At 43.1% G+C, this 27,739-nt stretch overlaps 1 protein-coding gene across 1 annotated transcript; it reads left to right on the plus strand.

Moving 5' to 3' along the window:
* LOC146547166 (NACHT, LRR and PYD domains-containing protein 3-like) lies at positions 1-27,739 on the plus strand. Its single transcript, XM_085265866.1, has 12 exons — positions 1-187; positions 15,035-15,172; positions 15,257-15,355; positions 15,441-15,551; positions 17,943-18,021; positions 18,875-19,103; positions 19,908-21,708; positions 21,805-21,978; positions 22,185-22,358; positions 22,639-22,794; positions 26,821-26,867; positions 27,043-27,739. The coding sequence occupies exons 2-12, from the start codon at positions 15,084-15,086 to the stop codon at positions 27,591-27,593; spliced, it is 3,510 nt and encodes a 1,169-aa protein (XP_085121992.1). The 5' UTR covers positions 1-187; positions 15,035-15,083; the 3' UTR covers positions 27,594-27,739.

Below are 27,739 nucleotides of genomic sequence, written 5' to 3' on the forward strand. Positions count from 1 at the left end.
GTCAGATGATCCTCTCCATGTGAAGCTCCATGTGATGGTAATAGTTGTTCTTCTTGTTAACACCAGCTTTGTTCAGATTAATTCCAGCAGAAACAAAAGAAATCTGCCACTCCATACATCACGCTGACTGACTCACAGCTGGACCCGAGAAGGAGGCAACCTTTAAGCAGCTCGTCTGACATCTTGTGTGAGTTTAAAGAGAATGATTCACATTTCCATCAAAATGTTCGAGGCAGTTTTTGCTCTATTTAGAAATGTCTGGTCTGCTTCTATGACTTAACATCTACTCAATTCCTGTTCTTCACTGTTCTCTTAAAGTATTTATGCCTTTTTTTGAATATTTCTCTTTTTGTGCTTTGACAGTTTTTACTTCAACCAGTTACAAAAGTACGACTTACTTATTTATGTGCTCCAATATTCTGAAATCTTGCTGTTATGATGACATTAGAAGTTCATAGTTTTTGGTCCAAAACGAAGCCAAAAAAACTAAAAGTTAAAGCTGTTGCACAATAAAAACATGTCAGAACAATGACGCTTTTACAGGGGGAAAACAAAAGTGGAAGACACTTTAACCCTTCCATACTGCTCGTGATAATTCGACCTGTTTTGGCTGCAGAAAAATGTCTTTGTCCAAACCTGATTCAAAAACAAACAAAATGAAAATATTCTAAAATTTTATGCTGTCACCACAATGGTGTGTTTAGGGGGTCTTTAAACTCTACATGCCATGTCTGTGTGCATTTTATTCTTTTATGAGACAATGTTAACAGACCTCCAGAGGTCCCTTAACACTTTCACTCATATTGTTGGTGTTTGCACCACTGCTGATCTTTGAAAGATCATGGGGAAATCTCCAAACAGTGGAATAGTAAAACAGAGTAGGAGTGATCACATGCAGCGCACATGAGGAGCAGAGTTCATGCAAAAGTCACATGGTGCCTTGAGAGTGTCTTGACACAGACACGAGATCTGAAACAGGATGACATGGTGGTGCTCTGTGGTAAAGCACTCAGTGTTTGTGGACTGATTAGAAAAGCTGCCTCACAGCAACGAGGTCTGTGGTTTAAATTCTGTCTGGGACCTTTCTGGGTTTAGGTTGCATGTTTGAATCTCTCCAGCATACATGTCAGGTTAACTGGCTATTCTAAAAAATTTTCCTTGAAGTGACGGAGATAAAGTGTTGCAAGAATGTCTGGATAAAGTGGGACTTGTACCTAGTAGCGCTTTGAGTGTTCATTAAGACTAGAAAAGTGCTGTAGGTGCATTACATGCCTGTCTGTTGGTTCTTTTGCTTTGCTCCTCCAAGCACAAATAATGCAAGAAAGCAAACTTATGCTGCAGTTTTATTGAGTTTGCAATAAGCAAGTTTTGTGTTCTAAATTATGTTAATGTTGAATTAATATTGACACTAATGGATGTTAAATATGAGGATTTCTTGTGATAGAGAAGGAAGGACAGTATAATTAAATTACTGTGGGTGTTGTGTAAATGCTAAGAAAATGTCTTCTCTGCTCTCTGAAATGTTACTTAAGAATAACTCATCAACTGATTAATCCCAGATAGGCTAATTATACATCCTAAATAGATCTGTACTTCAAAATTGTTGTGGGCACTTATTACAAGGAAATTCTTGGCAGAAGCCACTGATGACATTAAATATGAGAAGTATTAAGTGTTAAGTTGGTCTCACAAGTCGTATAGACATCTTACAGCTGTACTGAGGATCCAGATCACATGAGTAAAAACTGACTGAACTTCGAATACAGTGCATGTCTGTGCACACTTGACTTTATTTCAAACATACTCCAAAGTAATGACCTGTATCTGTCTACAACTGAATCTGTGCTCTTCTATATGCAACTTCAGTAGAATAATTAGCAATTTAAGCCACCGACACAAAGCAGTCAAACCCATGAAAATAAATACAACGCTCATCAGCTTCTCCTAACAGATAAGAAAATACTGTCCCTGTTGGAACTGCAGAAAAACATTCTAACAAAAACACAAGGAAAGGGGATGTTTTCAACACCAACCAACTACCAATTGTCTTACACTTGAAAGTTTAGAAATGAAAATAAAAAATTTATCAAGTGTCAAATGTACAGGTAAAAATGACCATTGAGCTGAGAAGAAAGAAGAGAATAACCTTTCTACTATGTGGGTTTACAAGTTTGGACCTGCTTAGTCTAAAGGTCCTGACGTCCTGTACATGTTTAGATTTTTTTTTTAAGTACTTTCTGTATTTAGCTTTAAAACTTTCTCAAAGGAGAAGAATTACTAACAGGAAATTAAATTCTAGTATATTGAATAAACAGACATGTGAACAGTTAACAAAAGACATTACCGAGTACCTGGAATTCAGTGATAGAGATAAGATATCCCCACTGATATTGTGGGGATATCTTCCTCTCATCACCGCTCTAGTATTAAAAAATCCAAAGTTTTGTTTTTTGTTTTTTTTTGTTTGTTTTTTTGCCTGTCCCGTTTGGCTCTTTTGCCATCAGAATTATTGTCTAAAGGCAAAGAAAGATGCCCAACGGATTTACTTTACCAAATTGACCATCCCAGCCTTGCCATAATGGTCCATTTGATTCACCTTTTATTGTTTATTTTATTTTCACTTGCTGAATACGGGACAGACTTGACTGGGGGAAAGAAGGGGAGAAAGAAAGAGGGAAAGAGAAACAGCTGAGAAGAGGGACGGGGGAGAAGGGCAAAAAACAAAAACCAACAGAATGGGCAGAAAAAGAAAAAAAGAAAAAGAAAATGCATATATCGATCACCTGGATCACCTGTTGAGAAAGAAAAAAGAAAACAAGCAGAAGAGAACAAGAGTAATAGAATAAACAACATCACAATGATATATGGGAATATGACAGTAAATACTAAATATTAAACATTATTGTGCAGCACATAAGATCAACAGAACACAGTGTGCTTTGAGGTAGGAGCCAAAAAGGGTGTAGTTTGTGTGTGTGAGCACCCGTGTGTACATCTCTGAGCATGGACGCGCTTGTTTTTTTAAAAGGTTCCTTCATGTAATGATCTGGGCACGATACATGGAATCCAAATTACCATCAGGGTGTACACCTCACCCCTGGCGTCGTTGCCCACCTCTCAATTTTAAATACACGTAGACATTGAGGGCTAGCAGGAGGGACTATGCGCTTACCTGCTGCTCTCTGGCAGGTAGCTCCATGCCCTCCTGGGTTTTAAATGCACCTTAGAACACATGCATCAACACTACAATGAGCGGGTGGAGGGAGGTTTGGAGTCTTCTCTCACCCCCGTTCTCTGCGGCCTGCTGGAGCGGGGGGGCTAGGAAGAGTTGGCCGTCCGACTGCGGTCTGGAGTGTGGGGCCTCCCTGCTGCTGCGGAGTCGGGGCGGTCTGCCTCTCCCCACCGCAGGGAAAAGGGTAACACCACCTGGGTCTGGGTGCAGTTCCCCCCTCCAGGGGCAAGGGTACCTAGACCCGGTTCGTAGAGTACGCTTGGGGAGTGTGATCGTGTGTACAGCGTCTCTTTATGTCTGTCTCCACGTTGGTTGAGTGTGGAGTGAGTGCATATGAGAGCATGAGGGTGGGAATGGATGTTTGTATCTGTGTGTGCCTGTATGTCTGTGTCTATATGTCAGGTTGGGTATCAGACGCCACCTCTCTGGGGACATCTCAGGCCCTCCAAGGTTTGGAGGCCTATCTCCCCCTACCACCACTTCCCCTGCCGGTGGCAGACTCCCTCAGACATTGGTGCGTTGGTGGTTCTTTGTGTCTGGGGATGGGCGTCCAGGTACACACCATCTCACTCCTTGGCGGCCGCTTATCGGGGCCTGGAGCCTGGGGCTCACTCCAGCCACTTCGGAGGTGGGGTGCCCCCGGCCTCTCGGCCTGGGGCTCGGTCACTCAGGCACAGCTGGCTGCCGGCGGAGCTCACGGGCGCGTCACTGCAACTCCCCCTGGCTTCTGCTCCGCGGCTGCTGAGTGAGCCCTCATCTGGGACTCTCCTCAGTTCTTTCTGGGACAGTGGCGCGGCTGCCCCTCTGTTGGTCTTCCTTGGTCTCTTGTGTTCTGGGGGCCTCTGGATGTCTGGAGTTTTGATCTCCTCCATACCTGCTTCATGCCCTGGAGGACGGGGCTGTGGCCCCCCCACACCTTCTAGCAAAAAATCCAAAGTTGCAAAACTTCCGATGCTGCAGTCGGAACTATTACACTTAGAGGCTACATACAAAAATACTATGGATACTAAGACAAAATTAAAAATTGCAAAAAATTGAAATCAAATTGATGAGATATACGCTCAAGACGTCCAAACGAAACTAATGTTGACCAAACAAAGATATTATGAGCGGGAAACTAAATATATGAAACAATTGGCATATAAGGAAGCAACAAGCAGATAGAACAGTGTACAGGATAAGAGACCCGGAAACCAAAATGGAAATGCAGTATATAGAGGAAATTAAGCACTACTTTAAGAAATATTACGAAAAACTATATTCAAACCACTCACGAATAATAATGGAAAAATGAAGAGTTTGTTTGACATGTTAGACATCCCAAAACCTACAGAAGAAAAAAATAAATCTTTAGTGAAGCAAATTACAAGGGAAGAACTTCACTTGGTGATTGGTAAACTCAAGGCAAATAAGGCTCCAGGTACAGATGGCTTTACTGCAGAGTGATATAAGAAAGTGAGAGACGCTCTGACACTGATGTTACTTAAAACATTTAATTGGGTCCTTACAAGGGAGAAGCTTCCCTCTCATGGAAACAAGTTATAATTTCTAGTATACCTAAAGATGGTAAAGACAAATTAGAGAGCCCCAATATAGACCAGTAAGTGTATTAAATGTAGATTATTTACATCAGTTATTTACATCAAACATAGCACAAAGACTTAAAGAAATCATGCCAAAAATAATACATTTAAATCAAACTGGTTTTGTTAGGTTGCACCAAACCCACGATATTATTAGGAGAACTTTGCAAATTACTTGACACATTAATTTAAATAAAATACCGGCAATATTACTGAGTCTAGATGCTGGAAAAGCTTTTTACTCCGTGAGATGGGAATTTCTATTCAGAGTAATGCTTAAATTTGGGTTTAGTGGGTCGATTATTACAATATTGTGGGCTTTATACACCAGATCAACCGCAAAATTGAAGATCAGTTGTGAACTTTCAGATGTTTTCAAGCTTGAAAGGTCAACAAAATAGGGATGCCCATTGAATCCACTTTTATTCGCTATTTTTATAGAGCCGTTGGCTCAATGGATTAGGCAGATTGACACAATAAAAGGGATTAATATAGCTGGAAGTGAGCAGAAATTGCCGTTGTTTGCAGATGATGTTTTGGTTTATTTATCAAACTCTACCAAATCATTTACGGAGCTTATGTCAGTTCCAAGGAATTACGGGTCCTGCTTGGGATATAGACCAAATTTCCAAAGTTCTCAATAGTCATTACAATCCCCCCCAAAATGTGCGTAGCAAATACAAAATAGGTTTGGACAAAAAAACTATTAAATATTTGGGCATTAATTTATCAATGGATCTAATTAGTTTGGAAGAAATTAACTACTCTCCACTTTAAAAAGATATTATTGTAGATATTAGTAGATGGACATTAATTTCTTATCTAAACTGTCACGGTCCGCTGTGACAGACCGTGTGGAGAGTGCGTGGAGGACTCAGGTGCAGACACGAGTGACACGGGAGTAAACTTTAAACAAAAGCGAGCCTTTTATTGTGGCTGGTAACGCAAGAGAAACAAACAAGAATAAGGGCAGCTCAAAAGCAATAACTAAACAGAAACCTAAACTGGAAATGAACTAAGGTAAGGCTATGACTTAGAATACAACAGACCGGGCATGGAAACATGGAGGGTGGGAACACAGACGACGCGACACAGACTGTAAGAAACACAGAGACTAAATACACATGAGGGATGATCAGGGGAAGTGGCCACACATGGGAACGCAGCTGATATACATGAACTTAACGACAGGACAGGAGGAGTGAAACTGAATACACTGACAGTGAATGCAGGCCTTCAAAGTAAAACAGGAAACATCGGACATGAACCGGGGAGACGTAGTACAGGGGGAGGTGACAGACGCGACAGCATGAACTTGACAATACAAGACACACAGACATAAACACACGAAGGGCAAGGAAGGCTTGATACAAGGGTAACATAACTACAAAAGGACTGGACTACCTTAAAGAACCTAAACAATCAATAAACAACAAAATAGACTAAACACAAAACACTGGGTCGCACGACCCAGGACCATGACACCACCCCCCCACCAAGGGCTGGCTCCAGACAGCCCCAAACCAAAAGAAACGGACCACCGAGCCCGGGCGGGCGGCGGGGGACCAGGACGGAGGGACCAGAACAAGAAAAAAAACAGCCAACAGAAAACACTGGAGCACGTGACATAGTCCAGACATAATTCAGGGGGTCGGCCCGGAGGGCGGCAACATACCAGCCCACAGTTTATGAGTTCAGGCGGCCGACCCGGGGGTTGGCAACCCAACAGGCCACGCCATCTCCCATCAGGAGGCCGTCCATGTGAGAGGCAGTGGTGGTGCAGTTCGGGAGGCCGACCCGGAGCCCGCGGGCACAAGAGTTCAAGGGTCATACGGTCGGGGGGCCGACCAGGCGGGCGCCACAGGTGACAGAGCCGGTCAGGAGGCCAGCCGTGCGGAAGGCAACGGCGGCGGCGAAGGGGACAGCGGAACAGCTCAGGGGGCCAGCCGCGCGGAAGGCAGCGGTGGCCCTCCAGTGTCAGGCGTACTGGCCGAGGCCCGGTGGGCACAGGACCAGTCGAGGCAGGACCAGGCGGTGGCGTGGCAGCCACAGGCGACGGCGAAGCAGGAGCTGAGGCAGAGGCTGGACCAGGCGTAGCAGAAGCAGAAGGTGGCTGGATGGGCGGCTCGGGCCCCCCAGCAGACGTGGCATGGTGCTGGACGGGCGGCTCGGGCCCTCCAGCTGACGAGGCATGAGGCCGGATGGGCTCCTCGGGCCCTCCAGCTGACGAGGCATGAGGCCGGACGGGCTCCTCGGGCCCTCCAGCTGACGAGGCATGAGGCCGGACGGGCTCCTCGGGCCCTCCAGCTGACGAAGCGTGAGGCCGGACGGGCTCCTCGGGCCCTCCAGCTGACGAAGCGTGAGGCTGGACGGGCTCCTCGGGCCCTCCAGCTGACGAAGCGTGAGGCTGGACGGGCTCCTCGGGCCCTCCAGCGGACGAGGCATGAGGCCATTGCGGCGGTGATGAGACCCTGGGGCCTATAATGGAAGCATCAGTTGGTGCAGGCGCCTGCAGAGCGTCAACCGCTCCCACCCGAGTGCCTAGGCTGGGTGCGGAGCTCAGCTGTGTACTGACTGGCATAACCTTGGGAACCAACCTGGGTGTAGAAACAAACCGGACGGCAGCCATTCCCACCTGAGGTGCAGATGCAGGTGCAGGATATGGCTGACCTACGGCTGCCCTGACCCCAGTGGTGAGAACTAGCTCAGGTGCTGGCTGGGTGACCCCTGCCTCTACCTGGAGATCAGACGCAGGTGAGAGGTCAGGCAACGCCACAGCCACCCTGGGAGTGAGCACAAAGTTCCAGATATTGACTTTGTCAGGTGCAAGCAGAGGAGCAACAAAAGACAAAGACCTTAAAGTCTCTAAGCCCTTAACATAGTCCAAATTGTCCTTAGTTGCCCTTCTTGGGGAGCTAAACACATCTTCTGTCTTGGAGCATGATTCAAACAACATTTCAGACCTGAAATAAGTTGGCTCAGTGACACAAGTGATAGTTATACTGTCCCAGGAAGCATGATTCTTAAGGCCAAGACATGATTCATGAACCCACATAAAACAACCAGGACTATGTGCAGATGATTTTAACATAATAATTTGGCAGTCACATAGGAAATAACTACGCTTATTGGAGTCTAAGCCCCCCGTAGGCGAGACTGAGTTAAGGGGGGGTTCAGCCACACACACTAATCGGCTGTGGAAGGCTAGTGAGTGGAATGCACATGGACCTGGCTTTGCACAGAAAACATAGTGGACTGGCTCTGAGCCATCCGGCTGAATTGTCTTTAGATCGGCCAGTTCATTAACTGCTGTCAAAAGGTCCTGGCCCAGGGGTGCAGTTAAAGGGCTAGCTGGGTTGTAATGGCTAGCATGGCGCTCCCCCCCGACAGCCTTTGAAACATGAAATTCAGCCTTGTCATTGGATAATGCGGGAGCATAACTTAAACAATCCTTCAGTGTTATATTAACGGAAATTGCAATGTCATTCACAGACATAGGGGAACCTGGCAGACCCATAATAATCGTCCCGGCCCGATGGACTGGTGTAGAAAAGCAGTCGCTGATGTCGGGCTCCAAAGCACTCCCTCTGGTCAAACCATCAGCAGAGTGAGGAACATGGGGACCGATCAGCACAGGATCATAACAGACATTTTTATGATCAACACTGGACATTTCTTCTTTCGCTGGTCTAGTTATATAAACAGAACATTTGTTATTTGACTCGGGAACAAGGAAAACTGACTCGGAAAGGGGGGTGCTAGCCAAAGGCAATACAGTCTTACTACTGGTCAGATCAGAAGCTTTCTCACTTGATTTGCGGTTAACAGACAGCAGGGGCTGAGACACGGTCTTAAATAAGGCCCCAAATGCCCTAGCGGTCTTAAAAGAAGCCCTCTCAGTGGAAGATGGAGGTTCTGGGTGTGCAGAATCATTAGTACATCCTTTTTCGCTAATGTCCCCCTCATCCTGCTCATACGTAATACCAGGGTTTAACAGTACATCACTTGGTTTAATCCTCAGGACTGAAGAGTCTATGGTCGGTTTGGCAGTGTCGGTTTCACAGTTCGGTGATGGCAGTGTGTCTTCCCCAAGAATAGCGTGCCCAACACCAGAAAGTTTAGCTTTGTTGTCAAAACACAACGTGGGCACAGGATTAACACCTTCAACATTAGCAGTCAGAGGCATGGAAAAGGCAGCTTCTTCACTGGCCCCCGAGAAAACAGACCGTGATGAGGTGCATGGGGGGGTGACAGAGTTAACAGTACAGGTAAATTGTGTCTCCATCTCCGAGACCTTAATTGTCTTTCCAAAGCCCTCGCCCTCACTACATCCAGGGCGTTTCAGTGGCAACAGAACGTTATCACTAACCTCTGAGTGCCGTGTAGAGCGACGCCGACGCCGCTTCCTCCTCGGAGCGGCCGCGAGCGCGGCAGCGTTAACTGTTGGGATTGAGTCTACCTCCTCTGAAATGTCCGCTGAGTCCGACATGGTCGCGTCGTACTGTCACGGTCCGCTGTGACAGACCGTGTGGAGAGTGCGTGGAGGACTCAGGTGCAGACACGAGTGACACGGGAGTAAACTTTAAACAAAAGCGAGCCTTTTATTGTGGCTGGTAACGCAAGAGAAACAAACAAGAATAAGGGCAGCTCAAAAGCAATAACTAAACAGAAACCTAAACTGGGAATGAACTAAGGTAAGGCTATGACTTAGAATACAACAGACCGGGCATGGAAACATGGAGGGTGGGAACACAGACGACGCGACACAGACTGTAAGAAACACAGAGACTAAATACACATGAGGGATGATCAGGGGAAGTGGCCACACATGGGAACGCAGCTGATATACATGAACTTAACGACAGGACAGGAGGATTGAAACTGAATACACTGACAGTGAATGCAGGCCTTCAAAGTAAAACAGGAAACATGGGACATGAACCGGGGAGACGTAGTACAGGGGGAGGTGACAGACGCGACAGCATGAACTTGACAATACAAGACACACAGACATAAACACACGAAGGGCAAGGGAGGCTTGATACAAGGGTAACATAACTACAAAAGGACTGGACTACCTTAAAGAACCTAAACAATCAATAAACATCAAAATAGACTAAACACAAAACACTGGGTCGCACGACCCAGGACCATGACATAAACATCTCTTCTAGAGTGGATAGCATAAAAATGAATACACTCCCAAAGATGTTACACTTGTTCCAGTGTGTTCCTATAGAAAACCCGGATCAATACTTTGCAGGAAGGAATCAAATCTTCTCCAGATTTATATGGGCGGTAACCTTCCTGTTAGGGCACTGATAGGAGACCCCTCAATGTCAAGTTGTTTGAGAGACCCAGGTAACCCTTGGATAATAAGCTTGATGAAGACATGGAATGGATTACTTAAAAAGTATCAATTAAAACAGGGGGCTGGACCCCCTAGGTGGGTCACATACAAGTTTTTGCTTAGTAAGACTGACTCGACATTTAAAACATGGGCTAATAATAGAATAGAATAGAATAGAATAGAATAGAATAGAATGCCTTTATTGTCACTATACAGTTGTACAGTGAGATACAGAGCATCTCCTACTCAGTGTAAACATCTTGGGGGGTACAGTTCTGCAGCGCTATATACATATGGACAGTATTAACATAGGGAAAAAGACGTATATATATATATATATATATATATATATATATATATATATATATATATATATATATATATATATATAATGTACAAATATACAAGCCGTTTTTTGTTTTTTTTAAGTAATATGTAATAAATAGGGATGGGTATCGTTTAGGTTTTATCCGATACCGGTGCCAAATCGGTACTTTTGAAACGGTGCCGGTGCTTAAACGGTGCTCGAACCGGTGCTTAAAGAATGGAGAACACAAACTTTGTCCAAAAACCTCTCATGTTTAACTGTTTCCCACTTTTTCTTTGGTCATTTTAGCCTTTTTGGCCAGGGTGAAGGGAGTATCTGCCATCAAACAAGAAGACAGCCGCATGTAGCTATGATGATGTTTGCTAGTTCACCTTACCTGCATTAATGTAATAACGTGTTTAGCCTACTCAACGTAAATTACACATGAACAACATTAAGCTACTCACGCAGAGAAGAACGGCTGCTGCTGCATCATCATCCTCATCATTTCTGCTACACTGGCAGGGCTAGGGGCCAGGACTCTATTCTTCGGGTTTTTGGGGGATGTTGCTCCGGGTCCGATAACTGGCAACCCACCCAACGTGCACAGTGTGAGGTCTCGCAGCAAGCTATCAAATACGGCGCATTTCTCAGCTTTTAAAAAAAAACGCTATGCGTCGCCAGCTGTTTAATCGGATTCTTGGTGTTACCTCCTTTGACAGTATCACAATATCACCTTAAAGCACTTGTTGCAGGCTGCTGAGTTTGCATATTTTGCTGTGAAGTACAGCCAGACTTTTGACCGCTTCGCCTTGGACATTTTTAATCTGGAGCTCTGCTCTAACAGAACGTACGTACCTGGCCCCGCCTACTATCCTCGGAAACGTAAAATGATTGGCTAGAAGTGTATCACAGCTCAGGAAAAAAAAGCACCGAAATAAAGCACCGAAATGTGCGCTGCTTTTCGGTCTGGTTACTACCGTTTATGTCAGAACCGGTGCCATCATGGCACCGGACACCGGTACCCATCCCTAGTAATAAATAGTGTTGTATATATACAGTTGAGTTATTGCACATAGAATTGGTATTGCACAGTGGTGGTCCATAGAGGAAGTGGGAAGAAAAAAATTGGGGGGGGGCTGTGTTATCGGTGCATGTGTGAGTTCAGGGTGGTTATGGCTTTGGGGAAGAAACTGTTTTTGAGTCTGTGGGTTTTTGTGCTGATGCACCTTTAGCGCTTCCCTGAGGGAAGCAGGCTGAACATGTTGAAACCAGGGTGGGAGCTGTCCTTGATAATGTTTGCTGCTCTGCTGAGGCAGCGGGAGGAATACATGTCCATCAGGGAAGGGAGAGGGCAGCTGATGATCTTCTGTGCTGTCTTGACTACACTCTGAAGCCTCACTCTATCCGCCATGGTGCAGCTGTCGTACCATGATGCAGTAGGTTAGCAGGGTCTCAATGGACGAGCGGTAGAAGGTCAGCAGCAGGTTGGAGTTCAGCTTGTACTTCCTGAGGACTCTCAGGAAGTGCAGCCGCTGTTGGGCCTTCTTGACGACTGCTGAGATGTTGTCTGTCCAGGAGATGTCAGCAGACATCTCCTGTGTAATAAAGGTCTCACCACATACAGTACCTTCTTAAAAGAGGGAAAAGTGATGAATTTCCAGGACCTTAGGAATAATTTTGGGTTGCAAAAATCAAGATTTTTTTTTTTTATATTTGCAACTGAGGGATTTTCTGAATAAAAAATGAAATCTTCCAGTTACTGATGGGGAATGAAGAAATTATTCATATATTCGAGAATGCATATAAGGATGCACCCTATCAAAAACTTCTCTCAAAATTATATTCATCACTGACCAATCTAAAGGGTCATGATAGAGAAAATGTAAAAACAAGATGGGAAACAGAGAGCAATCTAACCTTATCAAAAGAGGAATGGGATCAAATCTGTATGCAGCAGTTGTCAGTAACAAGCTCCCCCTCATAGAGGGAATTCTGCTGGAAGAATGTAACTTGTTACTTTTGTACCCCAGCGCAGAAATCCAAAGATTCTCAACAGACAACTTTCTGGTGGCTGTGTGGGCACGCAGTAGCAAATCACTTCCATATTTTTTGGGATTGTCCTCATGTGGCACCATTTTGGAAGGAAATAAATAAGGTCCTGGACACAGTCTTTTTTTTTTTTTTAAATTTCATTTCACTGTACTGTACTTAGGAAACTTAGAGAGTCTTAACCTCCTAAGACCCGAACTCTTCCATGGCATGCATTTTTTAATTTCTCTTTGATATTTGGGCTGATTGGGACCTCATGAATGTAAAAACAAAGAATCACCAGATTATTTTTTTTTACCTGATTTTTGTTTCTAAGAAAAATGAGATCCACATATGAAGACAGTCATTTTAAATTTTGATAAAACCGAGGCAGTATAATGTCCTCATAAGTGGATATCAGGCCCTTGTGGAGCTAAATTGAGTATTTTGGTCTAGACAACCCAAAATGTGATGTCCACATATGTGGACGCCAGGTCCTAGGAGGTTAAATTGTGTAAATCGGATAAAAATCTGCTCAGAGTGCTGTTGGTGGCTTCTAAAAGCCAATCGTTGTTTTAGTGAAGATACTACTACAAATGAGTGGACTGATTTGATATACATTATATTTGTTATGGAAAGAATAACTTTTAGACTGAAGTCACAGGTGCTCTTATTTAAAGAACATTGGTCGAAATGGTTGAACTACATACAAAATGGAAGGCCTGATTTTGTATAATCTTGTTGTTTGTTTTTGTTTTTCCCAATGTTGTTCTGTTATTAAATTGTAGTGTTATATTCCCTGTATAAAAAAGAAAACCAATGAAAAAACTACCTTATACAACAAACTAACAATGCAGAAAAAATTATTAATTATTCCAAAATATATGTTTAATTCAAAAGGTATGACGCAAATAATAGTAATCCAACCCAAAAAATGCAATTACTCAGTGGTTCCCAAACTTTTTTTGCTAGGCTCCCCTTTGTTTTTCAAGAAAAATGTTCGCACCCCCCCCCCCCCCCCCACAGCATGCGCACACGCACGCACAAACACATCCTCCAACCACACACACCCATGTTTTGCTCGTTTGGGGTTTATTTCACACCACAAACATTTAGTAAACAATTAAGCAAATACAAGTAATCTGCAATAAATTACAATAAATTACAGGTAGTAAGAAAATAAACTACTAACTCTTTTACGCTAGGTCCGCACCTACACGGGTATTTTTGAAAACGCAGCTGTTTCGTCCACACATAAACGGCGTTTCGAATCACCGAAAACGGAGATTTTTTAAAACTCCTTTTTTGCGTTTACGTGTGGACGAGGAATACAGAGTTCGTCACGCAACACCAATGAATGAATGGATGAATTGCAGAATGGCAGATAGAGACAAAATACTGTTAATCTGACTATCTGCAGGTTTTACATGCTTACATATACGCATGCAGTTACTGTCCCTCTATTTACAAAGGCAGAGGCATCACGGTGTGATTATTTTATGTGTAGTTGTTTTTTTCCTGTGTAATAATAGTCAACATTGCTATCAATACATTTTTCAGAAATGCCTCTCTGTGCAAAATGGGTTTAAAAACATAAACAACTGTGGGATACTGTTTGTCCAGGATTTGAACCGGGGGAACAAATCATGGCCGGATCAGTCTGATATTATTTGTATCCCGCTGTAACTTTACTGTATAAAGAGCTAACATCTCCAAAATGTCAGGAGTAGTTAGTCATTACAAGAAGTGTTTGTGAACTAAAAATCAAGAATGTGGGATACTGTTTGTCCGTGATTTCAACAGCCCAGTGCTGCTCCCAACAAAGGAAAGACCAATTCTGCAGGGGAGACCTACCTTGGTACTTGTGCAGGTGAAACCAAAGGGAAGATATGTTTCACCATATTTTCTAGTCTTTGGCTTAGAATGAAGTTGGTTTGGAAATATATTCAGCTATGCTTCATCTCCTGCTTTGAGTTTGTGTGGGAGCCCCGTGCTAGCAGTGTCCAAGCGTTGTTTGCTTGTTTGTTTTTTTTCCCCTTTTCATAAGCCCCCCCCCCCCCCCCCCCCCAATGGCTCTGCGCCCCCTCTAGGGGCGGGCCCCACACTTTGGGAAGGTCTGCAATAGCTGATGACTATGCAGTACTTAACATCCCAAATCATTCAAAACTCCTGTTAAACCTGTTTGAAGAAGAAAACTAAACTCTGTCACATGATGTTCCCCCGTGTCTCCATCTGTTTCTGTGATTCGAGCCGTGTTTGAACAACTTTAATTGAATATTAATGGACTGAAAACAAATCACATCTGCGAATGTGTTAGTGAATGCATTGTGTGTGTTTCATGCCTCCATCTAGCGGACTGATAGTAGAAGTAGAGCCGCTGATGGCAGCTTAATCTGCCTCACACTGCTGTCTGACTGCATTCAGCTGAGACTGAGATGAAGCAGAAAAGAAGCAGCTGATAAATGGACAGCACACATGATGGAAAGGATTTCAGTTGATGTGCACATGAATGATTTGTGTTTCCTCTGCAGGTGAAGGTAGAAAGTGTGTGTGAGCTGATGTGGATGTGAATTCAGCAGCATGGATCAGTGTGAGGACAGAGAGGAGGGAGTCCCCCCCTCTAAAACCACTCTGTGTGGGGAACATGAGAGCCAGACCACAGCTCAGAGGTGAGATGACCATCTCTAACTGTCCACGACTCTTCTCCATGTCACAGCTCAGCACTCACATCACTGCTCCATCATTATTCACAGGAACCAACCTGGACCTGAACCCAGCTGTCCATCCTTAAAGAGCGACCGGTCCAAGGGTCTCATTACAAAATTTAAACAAAGACAGTCAAATGATAAAATGTAATTAATATAACTATCAAAATTGTTTTATCATCCATTCATGTGCAGTGACATTTTTAATGAAGAAGTTTTAATATTTTTTCAGAATCCATCAGAAAATCAAATGTGGACCTGAACCAACCTGTTCATCTTTAATGAGCAACAGCTCAAAGGATTTTGAGGTTCATTTTAACGGACAACGTTCTCCTGCAGTGAGGTAATCTGTCTGTCTAAATGTAACTGATGCATCCAGCACACTATTTTTCCCGTCTACAACACTGTGCAAAAGTTTGAACGCCACTCCTCATTTCTTAATATATGTTATTTCTACAGACTCTTTGTACAGGGTTAATTTTCACCTGATCTTTTTCCTTTTAGTTTGTTAATTTAGTTAAAAACTGACCTATAAATGACTTAAGCATAAAAAAGGCATCTAAGAGTGAACCCGTGTTTTGTCTACAAATAGCAGACAGTTTAGTAGAAAAAAAAAGTCTGTGGCAAAAACATGTCATTTATTTCCATTTCTTTTGTCAAATCTGTAGTAAATGCACCAACTGATAACACAGTTTGACAGACATAAATATTACTTTTGCACCAACAAGGTGTTCATTTGTCTCTTTTAATTCTATTATGTTGTACTTTTTCAACATGTTCAAAATAAAGATTCAATCAAATCAAATCAAGGTGATTCCCAAGAAAACTTTGAGCTGAAAACTCAGCATATCTCAGCATTTAGTTAATCCTTAATCAAGGAAATTAGACACCTGGAGGAGAGATGCAGCAGTGAAAGAGTAGGAGTGGGACTCCGGTTTGACCAGTGGATGTCACCTTTGTCTTTTGGTTCAAACACTGTGCATCCATGATGATTTCCTGAGCACTTTTTGATGTCTTTTTGGGAAGTTTGTCTTTAGGGAGGATTATTGTTATATCCATCCATCCATTTTCTTCAGTTACCTGGGGGTAGGTCATGAAGGTAATAGCCTAAGTTGAGAAACCTAGACATCACACTGCCCAGCCACCTCCTCCAGTTTATCAGGAATTATATCTCTCAGCCAGCTAAGAGAGATAATCTCTGTAGCATGTCCTGGGTCTACCTCAGGACCTCCTCCCTGTAGGACTTGGCTGGATCCCTACAACACCTCTAGTAGGCCCACCACCCACAGGAGGTGTCATAGAGGTCTGGTGCAATGTATAGCGGGCAGCAGTCAAGGGCAGAGGCCCTGGCAAAACCCATCGCCAGGACTGATAGCGGTGGTTGTTATATCTTATTCAGTGTTGGGAAGGTTACTTTTAAAATGTATTCCACAACAGATTACAGGCAGGCACTATTTTTGGCTGCAGTGTGTATTATTATTGTACATGCCTCCATCTCCCATTTCTGGCCTGTGACAGCACATACTTTTCGATGCTCCTTTTTCTCCCTCCCTCACGCTCACAGACACATAACGGGTATGGCAGTCCATTCTCGCTGCAGCACAGACTACACTGCCCATGAGGCCACATTCTTTAGGGCTATGCCTGTAACACTCTGCCTATTGCCTTCATATTAAATAATTTTTGAATAATAATTTTTAAAAATATTTCTTCACCTCATTATGGACCGCAAGATTGAGACACAGGCATTAGAGACTGTTAATGTGTGTTTTGTTTGGGTTTCCACTGGCGTGGAATTACCGAAAACTTAGAGAGGGCATAGCATAAGATATGAAACAGGAAAAGACGTGTAATCTATTTATTTCAACAAAGTAACTGTATTCTGAATATCACCTTTTTTAACCGGTAAATGTAATGGAATACAGTTACTCATATTTTGCATTTTAAATATGTAACACCGGTGTTCTGAGAAACAGTCCTACTTTGGCAAATTGTCCTACCCGTATTATAATTTGCCGGCGACTTCTGACTAATCCAACCTCTAATCCTAACCATAAACCTAACCATAACCATAAGAAATATTCACAATGGGTTAAAAAAAATTATGTAAATTAGGGGTTTGTGTTATGCCCATACACAGCGTTTGCACAGAAACAACAGGTAGGATGGTTTGTGAGGTAGGATAGATTCCCAGAACACCGGTACATGTATTCCGTTCCTCCCCAACATTGATCTTATAGTAGCGAAAACAAAAACCATGTACCATTTGTAGAAAAAACAATCTCTCTATTGCCTAAAATAAGTTTCCTGGAGAAACAGAACCAAATGATGCACAGTGACTAACAAATTTAGTGGACCACCACCCAATGTAAGTGTTTTTGCCACAGCTGCCCTAAATTGATGATGGTTTTATGGTTCTATAAAGTTCTTTTATCAAAATATTTTTCATGCTAAAATATAGTTGTTCTTGTCAACCATGAATTTTGAAATTTACTGTTTAGCAAAAAAGCAGAAAAAAAACTTAAAAACAAAAAGATAGTAAAAAAAAAATATGTACAAATTATTTTATTAGTTATTGACTTGCATTCCCGGTCAGAAAAAAATGTTTTATTTTTATTCCATGTTGCGTTTGATTAACTTCTGACTTCACAAAAAACTGTGCTAAAAATATTTTTGAAAAAGCTAATAAATATGGAGAGATTATGTAAACAGATTTTTCATGATTCCTCCACAGTGTGGGCCAGGAGTTCCTGGAGGTTCCCCGTGGTCAGTCTGCCCAGCAGCATAAAATACAGTTGAAATCCATATTTGTGGTCTGTACATGTACAACAACTCCTTTTACATTTGTTCTATTCAAAACCATCTGCATGTTACACATTGTAGACCAGTGAATTGTCTTAGTGTCCAACATGGATATGATGTTTGGCTCCATGAATTCAGTCCAACTGAGTCATTCATATAGTATTCTGTTCAATCACAATCACTTAGGTAGAAGGACAGGTACTAAAATAGTGTTTGGTGAAAGTTGATGTTGGGTCTGTGCTTCCACAGGCCCCGCTGGTTTAGAAACTTATTCTCATTAACGAAAGAAACTGGACAATCAGCGATCGATCGATTTTACTTGCTAGCAAGGGAGGCCCCGGTCGGTGTCTCAGAAAAGCGCTCTGAATCCAACCGCAGACTGACCCCACCTTAGGCCTCCGCTTGCCGCCTTTTATTGAAACTGGCTGGAGAGGTGGTCAGAGACAAAGGAATATCCTTGATCATGCTGCTTGAACTAAGACTTACAAATTTAAGTAACACAATGACAACATTTAACAATTTGACTCCAACAATTGAAGTACTGATTAAGTTTCTTAGGAGTGAAATCAACACCACGTGAAATGTACTTAAATATAAAAGTAAAGTAGGTCTCAAGGGATTTTTTTTAACCAACAAAACTGGACTTCATGTCATACTGATGTCATAATGAAACAATACAAGCGAATACCATAGGATATAACATAACTTCCCTCAAATGTCTTAAATCTAAAGCAAAGAGCCTGTAAGGAGTTGAAAGTTCAGATATTTGTCTTCAAATCTGAGAAGAAATATATAATATATATATTATAATATATATAATATATATAACAAAACACATACTTCCCACCTCTGCTTTTGTTACAGTTGCTAGAAGACAGCATTTTGACATTTGTGAAGAATGAGCTGAATAAGATCCTATGGGTTCTTGGTGCACATGACCTTGAATGTTTAGAGGGTCAGAGGGACATTGTGGACATGTTGGAGGGTGATGATGAAGAGCAGAGGAGGAGCATCACAGAGGCATTTGTAAAGATCACGCTTCACTTCTTGAAGAGAATGAAGCAGGATGAGCTGGCTGAGCATCTTCAAAGCAGTAAGGCGATATCTCTAAACTGCAGGATAATTATATTATTTATTATCTCAGTGTATGAGACAGTATGTATTCAAACATGTATTCTTTAAGGGGAATGAAATGAATGAAACTGACCAACAAATATCCACAATTTCACCATTTTGAGTGATGAAATGTGATTTTGATTGAATTAAATTCAGTTCAGTTTTATTTACACAGTGTCAAATCACAACTAAAGTCACCTGAAGGCACTTTATATAGTAAGGTAAAAACCCTACAATAATACAGATAAACCACCAACAGTCAGACACCCCCCCCCCCGCCCAATGAGCGAGCACTTGGTAACAAGGGAAGGAAAAAGATCAGTTCTAACAGGAAGAAACCTTTGGTAGAACTAGGCTCAGAGACAGAAAGCCATTTTCCACGACTGCTTAGGGGTGAGGGGAAAAAGACGGCACAAAAGACAAGCTGTGCAACGGGGCCGGGCATTAATAAAAACTAATGATTAAATGCAAAGGGAGGTATGACAACATAGTGAAAGGTGAGTGAAGAAAAAACGCCAGTGGGTTTATCGCAGCATAACTAAGAGAGGATTCAGGGTCACCTGATCCAGCCCTAACTATATGCTTTATAAACCTAATCTTAAAAGTAGAGAATTCAATAGTGTCTGTCTCCCAAATCCAAACTGGGAGTTTGTTCCACAGAAGAGGGGTCTGAAAGCCCAAGGCTCTGCCTCCTAAAAGATAAAAAGTTATAAGACGTTTTATCTAACATTTCAAATAAATTAATACTGATTTATGTAACTTATTTACTGTGTCTTTTCAGACATGTTTGCTCCAGTTTGTCAACATAATCTTAAATCTCAACTGAAGAAGAAGTTCCAGTGTGTATTTGAGGGGATCGCTAAAGCAGGAAACCCAACCCTTCTAAATCAGATCTACACAGAGCTCCACATGACAGAGGGAGGGACTGCAGAGCTCAATGATGAACATGAAGTCAGGCAGATTGAAACAGCATCCAGGAAATCAGACAGACCAGAAACAACAATCAGACAAGAAGACATCTTTAATGCCTCACCTGGAAGAGATGAACCAATCAGAACAGTGTTGACAAAGGGAGTGGCTGGCATTGGGAAAACAATCTTAACACAGAAGTTTATTCTGGACTGGGCTGAAGACAAAACCAACCAGGACATCCAGTTCATTTTTCCATTCAGTTTCAGGGAGCTGAACGTGTTGAAAGATGAAAAGATGAGCTTGGTGGAACTCGTTCATCACTTCTTTACTGAAACTAAAGAAGCAGGAATCTGCAACTTTGAAGACTTCCAGGTTATGTTCATCTTTGATGGTCTGGATGAGTGTCGACCTTCTCTGGACTTCCACAAAACTAAAAACCTAACTGACCCTACAGAGTCCACCTCTGTGGATGTGTTACTGACGAATCTAATCAGAGGGAACCTGCTTCCCTCCTCTCGTCTCTGGATAACCACGCGACCTGCAGCAGCCAATCAGATTCTTCCTAGGTATGTTGACATGGTGACAGAGGTGAGGGGGTTCACTGACCCACAGAAGGAGGAATACTTTAGGAAGAGATTCAGAGATGAGGAGCAGGCCAGCAGGATCATCTCTCACATAAAGACATCAAGAAGCCTCCACATCATGTGTCACATCCCAGTCTTCTGCTGGATCACTGCTACAGTTCTGGAGGATGTCCTGAAAACCATAGAGGGAGGAGAGCTGCCCAAGACCCTGACTGAGATGTACATCCACTTCTTGGTGGTTCAGGCCAAAGTGAAGAAGGTCAAGTATGATGGAGGAACTGAAACAGATCCACACTGGAATAAAAAGAGTAGGAAGATGGTTGAGTCTCTGGGAAGACTTTCTTTTGAGCAGCTGCAGAAAGGAAACCTGATCTTCTATGAATCAGACCTGACAGAATGTGGTATTGATATCAGAGCCGCCTCAGTGTACTCAGGAGTGTTTACACAGATCTTTAAAGAGGAGAGAGGACTGTACCAGGACAATGTGTTCTGCTTTGTCCATTTAAGTGTTCAGGAGTTTCTGGCTGCTCTTCATGTCCACCTGACATTTATTAACTCTGGAGTTAATCTGCTGGATGATCGAAATACAATCTCCAAGTGGTCTAAATTATTTAATAAACCTAAACTACAGTTTCTCCACCAGAGTGCTGTGGATAAGGCATTGCAGAGTTCAAACGGACACCTGGACTTATTTCTTCGTTTCCTGCTGGGTTTTTCTCTACAGACAAATCAGAGTCTCCTACGTGGTCTGCTGACACAGACAGGAAGCTGCTCACAGACAAATCAGGAAACAGTTCAGTACATCAAGACGAAGCTCAGTGAGAATCTGTCTGCAGAGAAAAGCATTAGCCTGTTCCACTGTCTGAATGAACTGAATGACCATTCTCTAGTGGAGGAGATTCAACAGTCTCTGAGTTCAGGAAGTCTCTCTACAGATAAACTGTCTCCTGCTCAATGGTCAGCTCTGGTCTTTATCTTACTGTCATCAGAAAAAGATCTGGATGTGTTTGACCTGAAGAAATACTCTGCTTCAGAGGAAGCTCTTCTGAGGCTGCTGCCTGTGGTCAAGGCTTCCAACAAAGTTCTGTAAGTATACTGAAAGTTGTATATATCATTTATCATACACTGATATCTTTCAAGAAAAACATTAATCTCTTTCCACTTGGTTATTTGTCATTCTAGACTAAGTGACTGTAGTCTGTCAGAAAGAAGTTGTGAAACTCTGTCCTCCATGCTCAGTTCCCAGCCCTCTAGTCTGAGAGTATTGGACATGAGTAACAATAACCTGACTGATGTTGGAATAAAGCTTCTATCTGCTGCACTGGAGAGTTCACTCGGTACACTGGAAACTCTCAGGTCAGATAAAGTTAAATAAATAATAAATAAAAAATCTTCCACATGCATTAATTTATATTAAATATTTCTCTGAATCTGTTTAAAATATTTACATTAAAATTCCAGCAAGTCCTGAAATGAGATTAAATATTGCTAAATCTAGTCGTGACCCCAAATTGTTTGTTTTAATACCAGTATTACTTGTGTACTTGTTCTTTTTTTTTCAGACTAAATGTCTGTAACCTCTCAGAGAAAAGCTGTGAAGTTCTCTCATCAGTCCTGACTTCGCAGTCTTCTAGTCTGAGAGAGCTAGACCTAAGTGACAATGACCTGAAAGACTCTGGAGTGAAGCTACTATTGACTGGACTGGAAAGTCCAGACTGTAAAATGGAAACACTCAGGTTGGATTATGTTCTTTGTAGTTTGATGTATGATCTGTTTGCCTGAATTTGTGAACTTATGAATTAAAGCTATTCCATATAGAATTGTTTTTTCACAGTTTAGATTCACATAGTGCCTTTTTGCAGTGAAAATAAATAAGTTTTTTTTTTGTGTTTTTATTTAGAAAAGAACAACAATAATTCACTATGTATAGATATTTTATATAGAAAATATTGGACCTCAAGAGTTCAGACCAGATATTTTAACATTTTATTTTTCTGTCCATTATTGTCTTCGCAGACTGAGTAGCTGTAACCTCTCAAAGAGAAGCTGTGAAACTCTGTCCTCAGTTCTCAGCTCCCAATCCTGTACTCTGAAAGAGCTGGATCTGAGTAACAACAACCTGGAGGACTCTGGAGTGAAGATGCTTAAGAATCCAAATTGTACAATTGTCAGGTCAGAAAAAGTGTTGTTAAGTAATTTTTTAAATAACCAGTAACAATTGTAGCTAATAAAGAGAAGTTATAATAAAAAAAAAAATTAAAAAAAAATTACACTGAAAATTACCAAAAGAAAACCACAAATAGTGAAGGATTGTAGGTGACATTTTAGAAGAAAATAGCCTAGGTAGCCTGAGGCTAGAGAGAAGACAATGACAGTCCATAAGGTGGATCAGTGCTGGGGGACTTTTCCAGAGACAGAATGTGGAACCAGTACTGGAGGAGAAACCCTGCTGTAGTCAAAGTAGAGAAGAAGGACCTCTTCAGAGGTCGTCCAAAGAGTAGCAGAAGAAAAAAAAGCAGAGAGGTCGAGAGAATTGCCAGCTAAGGTCTACCACAGTGATGAATTTCCAGACCTAAGTTTCCTCTTTGCAAGGAGGAGGGGAGTGCTAGTCAAAGAAGACAACTTTCAAAATAAAACAGGAAGTCAAATACTAGGAAAAGCTTGCATATAATAAAAAATAACATAAAATAACATAAGCACTTATACTAAATAAGCTCTAACCACAATATAAATCGAATCAAAATACATGAATTAACTAAAACAATAATTAAGCCAAAAAAACATTAAATAAAAAATAATAATTTTCTTAAAACGAAAACCTCTAAAAACTCTTGATCAAAGATCCAGGATCATGACAAAAAGTCTAACACCACATAGTATAGTATAGGGCATATCACCAGGGATGAACATAGGGGGTTACCTGAGGAAGCTGGTCAGGATGCTTGAAACCGATATATATATATATATATATATATAAAAAAAAAAACACCCAGCACGCCCCTGCGGGCGGTTTATCCTTCAAGCTCGGGTCCTCTACCAGAGGCCTGGGAGCTTGAGGGTCCTGCGCAGTATCTTAGCTGTTCCCAGGACTGCACTCTTCTGGACAGAGATCTCCGATGTTTTTCCCGGGATCTGCTGGAGCCACTCGCCTAGCTTGGGAGTCACCGCACCTAGTGCTCCGATTACCACGGGGACCACCGTTACCTTCACCCTCCACATCCTCTCGAGCTCTTCTCTGAGCCCTTGGTATTTCTCCAGCTTCTCGTGTTCCTTCTTCCTGATATTGCTGTCATTCGGAACCGCTACATCGATCACTACGGCCGTCTTCTTCTGTTTGTCTACCACCACTATGTCCGGTTGGTTAGCCACCACCATTTTGTCCGTCTGTATCTGGAAGTCCCACAGGATCTTAGCTCGGTCATTCTCCACCACCCTTGGGGGCATCTCCCATTTTGACCTCGGGACTTCTAGGTTATACTCGGCACAGATGTTCCTGTACACTATGCCAGCCACTTGGTTATGGCGTTCCATGTATGCCTTGCCTGCTAGCATCTTGCACCCTGCTGTTATGTGCTGGATTGTCTCTGGGGCATCTTTACACAGCCTGCACCTGGGGTCTTGCCTGGTGTGATAGACCCCAGCCTCTATGGATCTTGTACTCAGAGCTTGTTCTTGTGCTGCCATGATTAGTGCCTCTGTGCTGTCTTTCAGTCCAGCTTTGTCCAGCCACTGGTAGGATTTCTGGATATCAGCCACCTCCTCTATCTGCCGGTGGTACATACCGTGCAGGGGCCTGTCCTTCCATGATGGTTCCTCGTCTCCCTCCTCTTTCTTGGGTTTCTGCTGCCTGAGGTATTCACTGAGCACTCGGTCAGTTGGGGCCATCTTCCCAATGTATTCTTGGATGTTCGTTGTCTCATCCTGGACTGTGGTGCTGACACTCACCAGTCCCCGGCCCCCTTCCTTCCGCTTAGCGTACAGCCTCAGGGTGCTGGACTTGGGGTGAAACCCTCCATGCATGGTAAGGAGCTTTCTTGTCTTTATGTCAGTGGCTTCTATCTCCTCCTTTGGCCAGCTTATTACCCCAGCAGGGTACCTGATCACGGGCAGGGCGTATGTGTTGATGGCCCGAATCTTGTTCTTACCATTCAGCTGACTCCTCAGGACTTGCCTGACCCTCTGCAGGTACTTGGTGGTTGCAGCCTTTCTAGCGGCCTCTTCATGGTTCCCATTTGCCTGCGGGATCCCCAGGTACTTGTAACTGTCCTCTATGTCTGCAATGTTGCCTTCTGGTAGTTCAATCCCCTCAGTTCTGACTACCTTCCCTCTCTTTGTTACCATCCGACTACACTTCTCCAGTCCGAACGACATTCCAATGTCATTGCTGTATAGCCTGGTAGTGTGGATCAGTGAATCGATGTCTCGTTCACTCTTGGCATACAGCTTGATGTCATCCATGTACAGGAGGTGGCTGACAACTGCTCCGTTCCGTAGTCGGTATCCGTAGCCAGTCTTGTTAATGATCTCACTGAGGGGGTTCAGGCCTATGCAGAACAGCAGTGGGGACAGAGCATCTCCTTGGTAGATCCCGCACTTGATGGTAACTTGTGCTATGGGCTTGGAGTTGGCCTCTAGTGTTGTACGCCACATCCCCATTGAGTTCCTGATGAAGGCTCTTAGGGTCCCATTGATCTTGTACAATTCTAGGCATTCCAGTATCCAGCTGTGGGGCATTGAGTCATAGGCCTTCTTGTAATCAATCCAGGCAGTGCACAGGTTGGTCAGTCTGGTCTTGCAGTCTCGGCTGATTGTTCTGTCTACCAGTAGCTGGTGTTTTGCGCCTCTGGTATTCTTGCCAATTCCTTTCTGTGTCCCGCTCATGTATTGACCCATGTGCCTGTTCATCTTAGCCGATATGATGCCTGACAGGAGCTTCCATGTAGTACTGAGGCAGGTTATTGGTCGGTAGTTGGAGGGGACCGGTCCCTTCTTGGGGTCCTTGGGGATCAGGACCGTCCGGCCTTCAGTTAGCCATTCCGGGTGTCTTTCGTTAACTAGTAGCTGGTTCATTTGTGCTGCCAGACGCTCGTGGAGTGCAGTCAGCTTCTTCAGCCAGTAGGCGTGAACCATGTCGGGCCCTGGTGCTGTCCAACTCTTCATACTGGAGACCCTTTCTTGGATATCTGCCACTGTGATGGTTACTGGACCCTGTTCAGGGAGGTCGCTGTGGTCTGCCCTCAGATCCTCTAGCCACTGAGCATTGCCGTTATGGGTTGCATCCTTCTCCCATATGCTCTTCCAGTATTGCTCCGTCTCCAGCCTTGGTGGTGCTATTCTCTTATTGTTCCCTTGCCACTGAGAGTACACCTTTGCTGGTTCTGTGGAGAACAGCTGGTTTATTCTCCTGCCTTCTATCTTTCTGGTGTACCTCCTCAAGCGGCTGGCCAAGGCTGTGAGTCTTTGCTTGGCAGTTTCCAAGGCCTCAGGTATGGACAGCTTGCTGTATTTCTTAGGCACCTTATTTGTCGCACCTTTCTGCAACTCCGTTAGTTGGCTAACTTCCCTCCGTGCTACTTTGATCTTGCCCTCTAGCCTCCTTCTCCATGGAGGGTACTGCCCCTTGTGGCTGTTCAACTTGTAGCCAAGCATCTCACTGATCACTGCTGCCGTATTGTAGATCAGCTTGTTAGTGTCGGTAATCGTGGTTGTAGGTATTGCCCGTAGTGCTGCATTAACATCATCTAGCAGACCTTCTGAGGGTACTTCACGTAATCTTGGTAACCGGCTAGGATGAGGATGAGGGACCTATGGATAGATATATATATATATATATATATATATATATATATATATATATATATATATATATATATATATATATATATATATATATATATATCAGCAATATCAGCATCGCTACATAAATTCATAACGCATGCAGGTAAAAATGACAGATGAAAAAATATAAATGTACCACAAATGTGATAGAGAACAAAGCAGTCAGGGGTCAACATAAACAATGAAAAAGTGTCTTATACAGGAACATTAAAACTGAAGCATATTGTCCCATTTTGAATGAGTCAAAATGTTTGACTGTTCCTTTATCAGTGTCTAACAGTATGTGTATGAGAGTAATGTAATGTCCATGTGTGCATGCTGAAAGAGACTGTGCTGGTCTGACCCCCCTCCTCCTTTCAGGGTGGAGCCTGCTGGAGTCCGATGGTTGAGACCAGGTCTGAGGAAGTGTAAGTGTGTTTTTAATGTGATTCATGAAAACAAAGCAGCACACATTCAACCATCTTCAAACTGTCACATCACTTATTCACATCTCTGATGTCAGGAGTCGTCATCAAAGTGTCAATCAATGAACAGATGACGGATCAATAACTGCAGCTGGATTGTGTTTGTTCTCTCCATCAGATTCTTGTCAACTCACAATCGACGCAAACACAGTACACAGAGAACTTAAACTTTCTGATAACAATAAGAAGGTGACACATGTGGAAGAGGATCAGCCATATCCTGATCATCCAGACAGATTTGATCGCTGGCCTCAGCTGCTGTGTAGAGATGGTCTGACTGGTCACTGTTACTGGGAGGTTGAGTGGAGTGGAGAAGCTCATATATCAGTGAGTTACAGAGGAATCACAAGAAGAGGAAACATTAACGACTGTTTGTTTGGGAGGAATGAACAATCCTGGAGTCTGAGCTGCTTTGATGATGGTCCTCGTTATGTCTGGCACAATAACAGAAAACTCACTCTCTTGTCATCGATCTCCTCCTCCTCTGTGTCTAACAGAGCAGCAGTGTATGTGGACTGTCCTGCTGGCACTCTGTCCTTCTACAGAGTCTCCTCTGATGACACTCTGATCCACCTCCACACCTTCAACACCACATTCACTGAACCTCTTTATCCTGGATTTAGACTTTTATTTTCTGGTTCCTCAATAAGTCTGTGTACTTCAGCCTAAGGAGTGTCCTCCTGTTAGATTAACACTGTATATTTCTGTCTCTATCACTCAGAAACGTATTCAGATTCATCAGGTCAATCAGTTGAAGTTCATTATAACGATTATTCCAGATTTTTGTGCATATTTCTTGTTAAAGCTTCACAGTG

Source organism: Mchenga conophoros, linkage group LG23 (genome assembly GCF_057382185.1).
Source record: "Mchenga conophoros isolate Kocher_MC1m ecotype Shallow Benthic linkage group LG23, M_conophoros_male_GT1.1, whole genome shotgun sequence".
NCBI lineage: Eukaryota > Metazoa > Chordata > Actinopteri > Cichliformes > Cichlidae > Mchenga > Mchenga conophoros.

Bases quoted from the DNA above. Each gene is read 5' to 3' on its own strand.
- LOC146547166 (XM_085265866.1), top strand. From the start codon at position 15,084: ATGGATCAGTGTGAGGACAGAGAGGAGGGAGTCCCCCCCTCTAAAACC. The intron at 18,022-18,874 runs GTCTGTACATGT...CTTTTGTTACAG, and splicing joins AGTTGAAATCCATATTTGTG to TTGCTAGAAGACAGCATTTT. The intron at 22,359-22,638 runs GTTGGATTATGT...TTGTCTTCGCAG, and splicing joins TGTAAAATGGAAACACTCAG to ACTGAGTAGCTGTAACCTCT.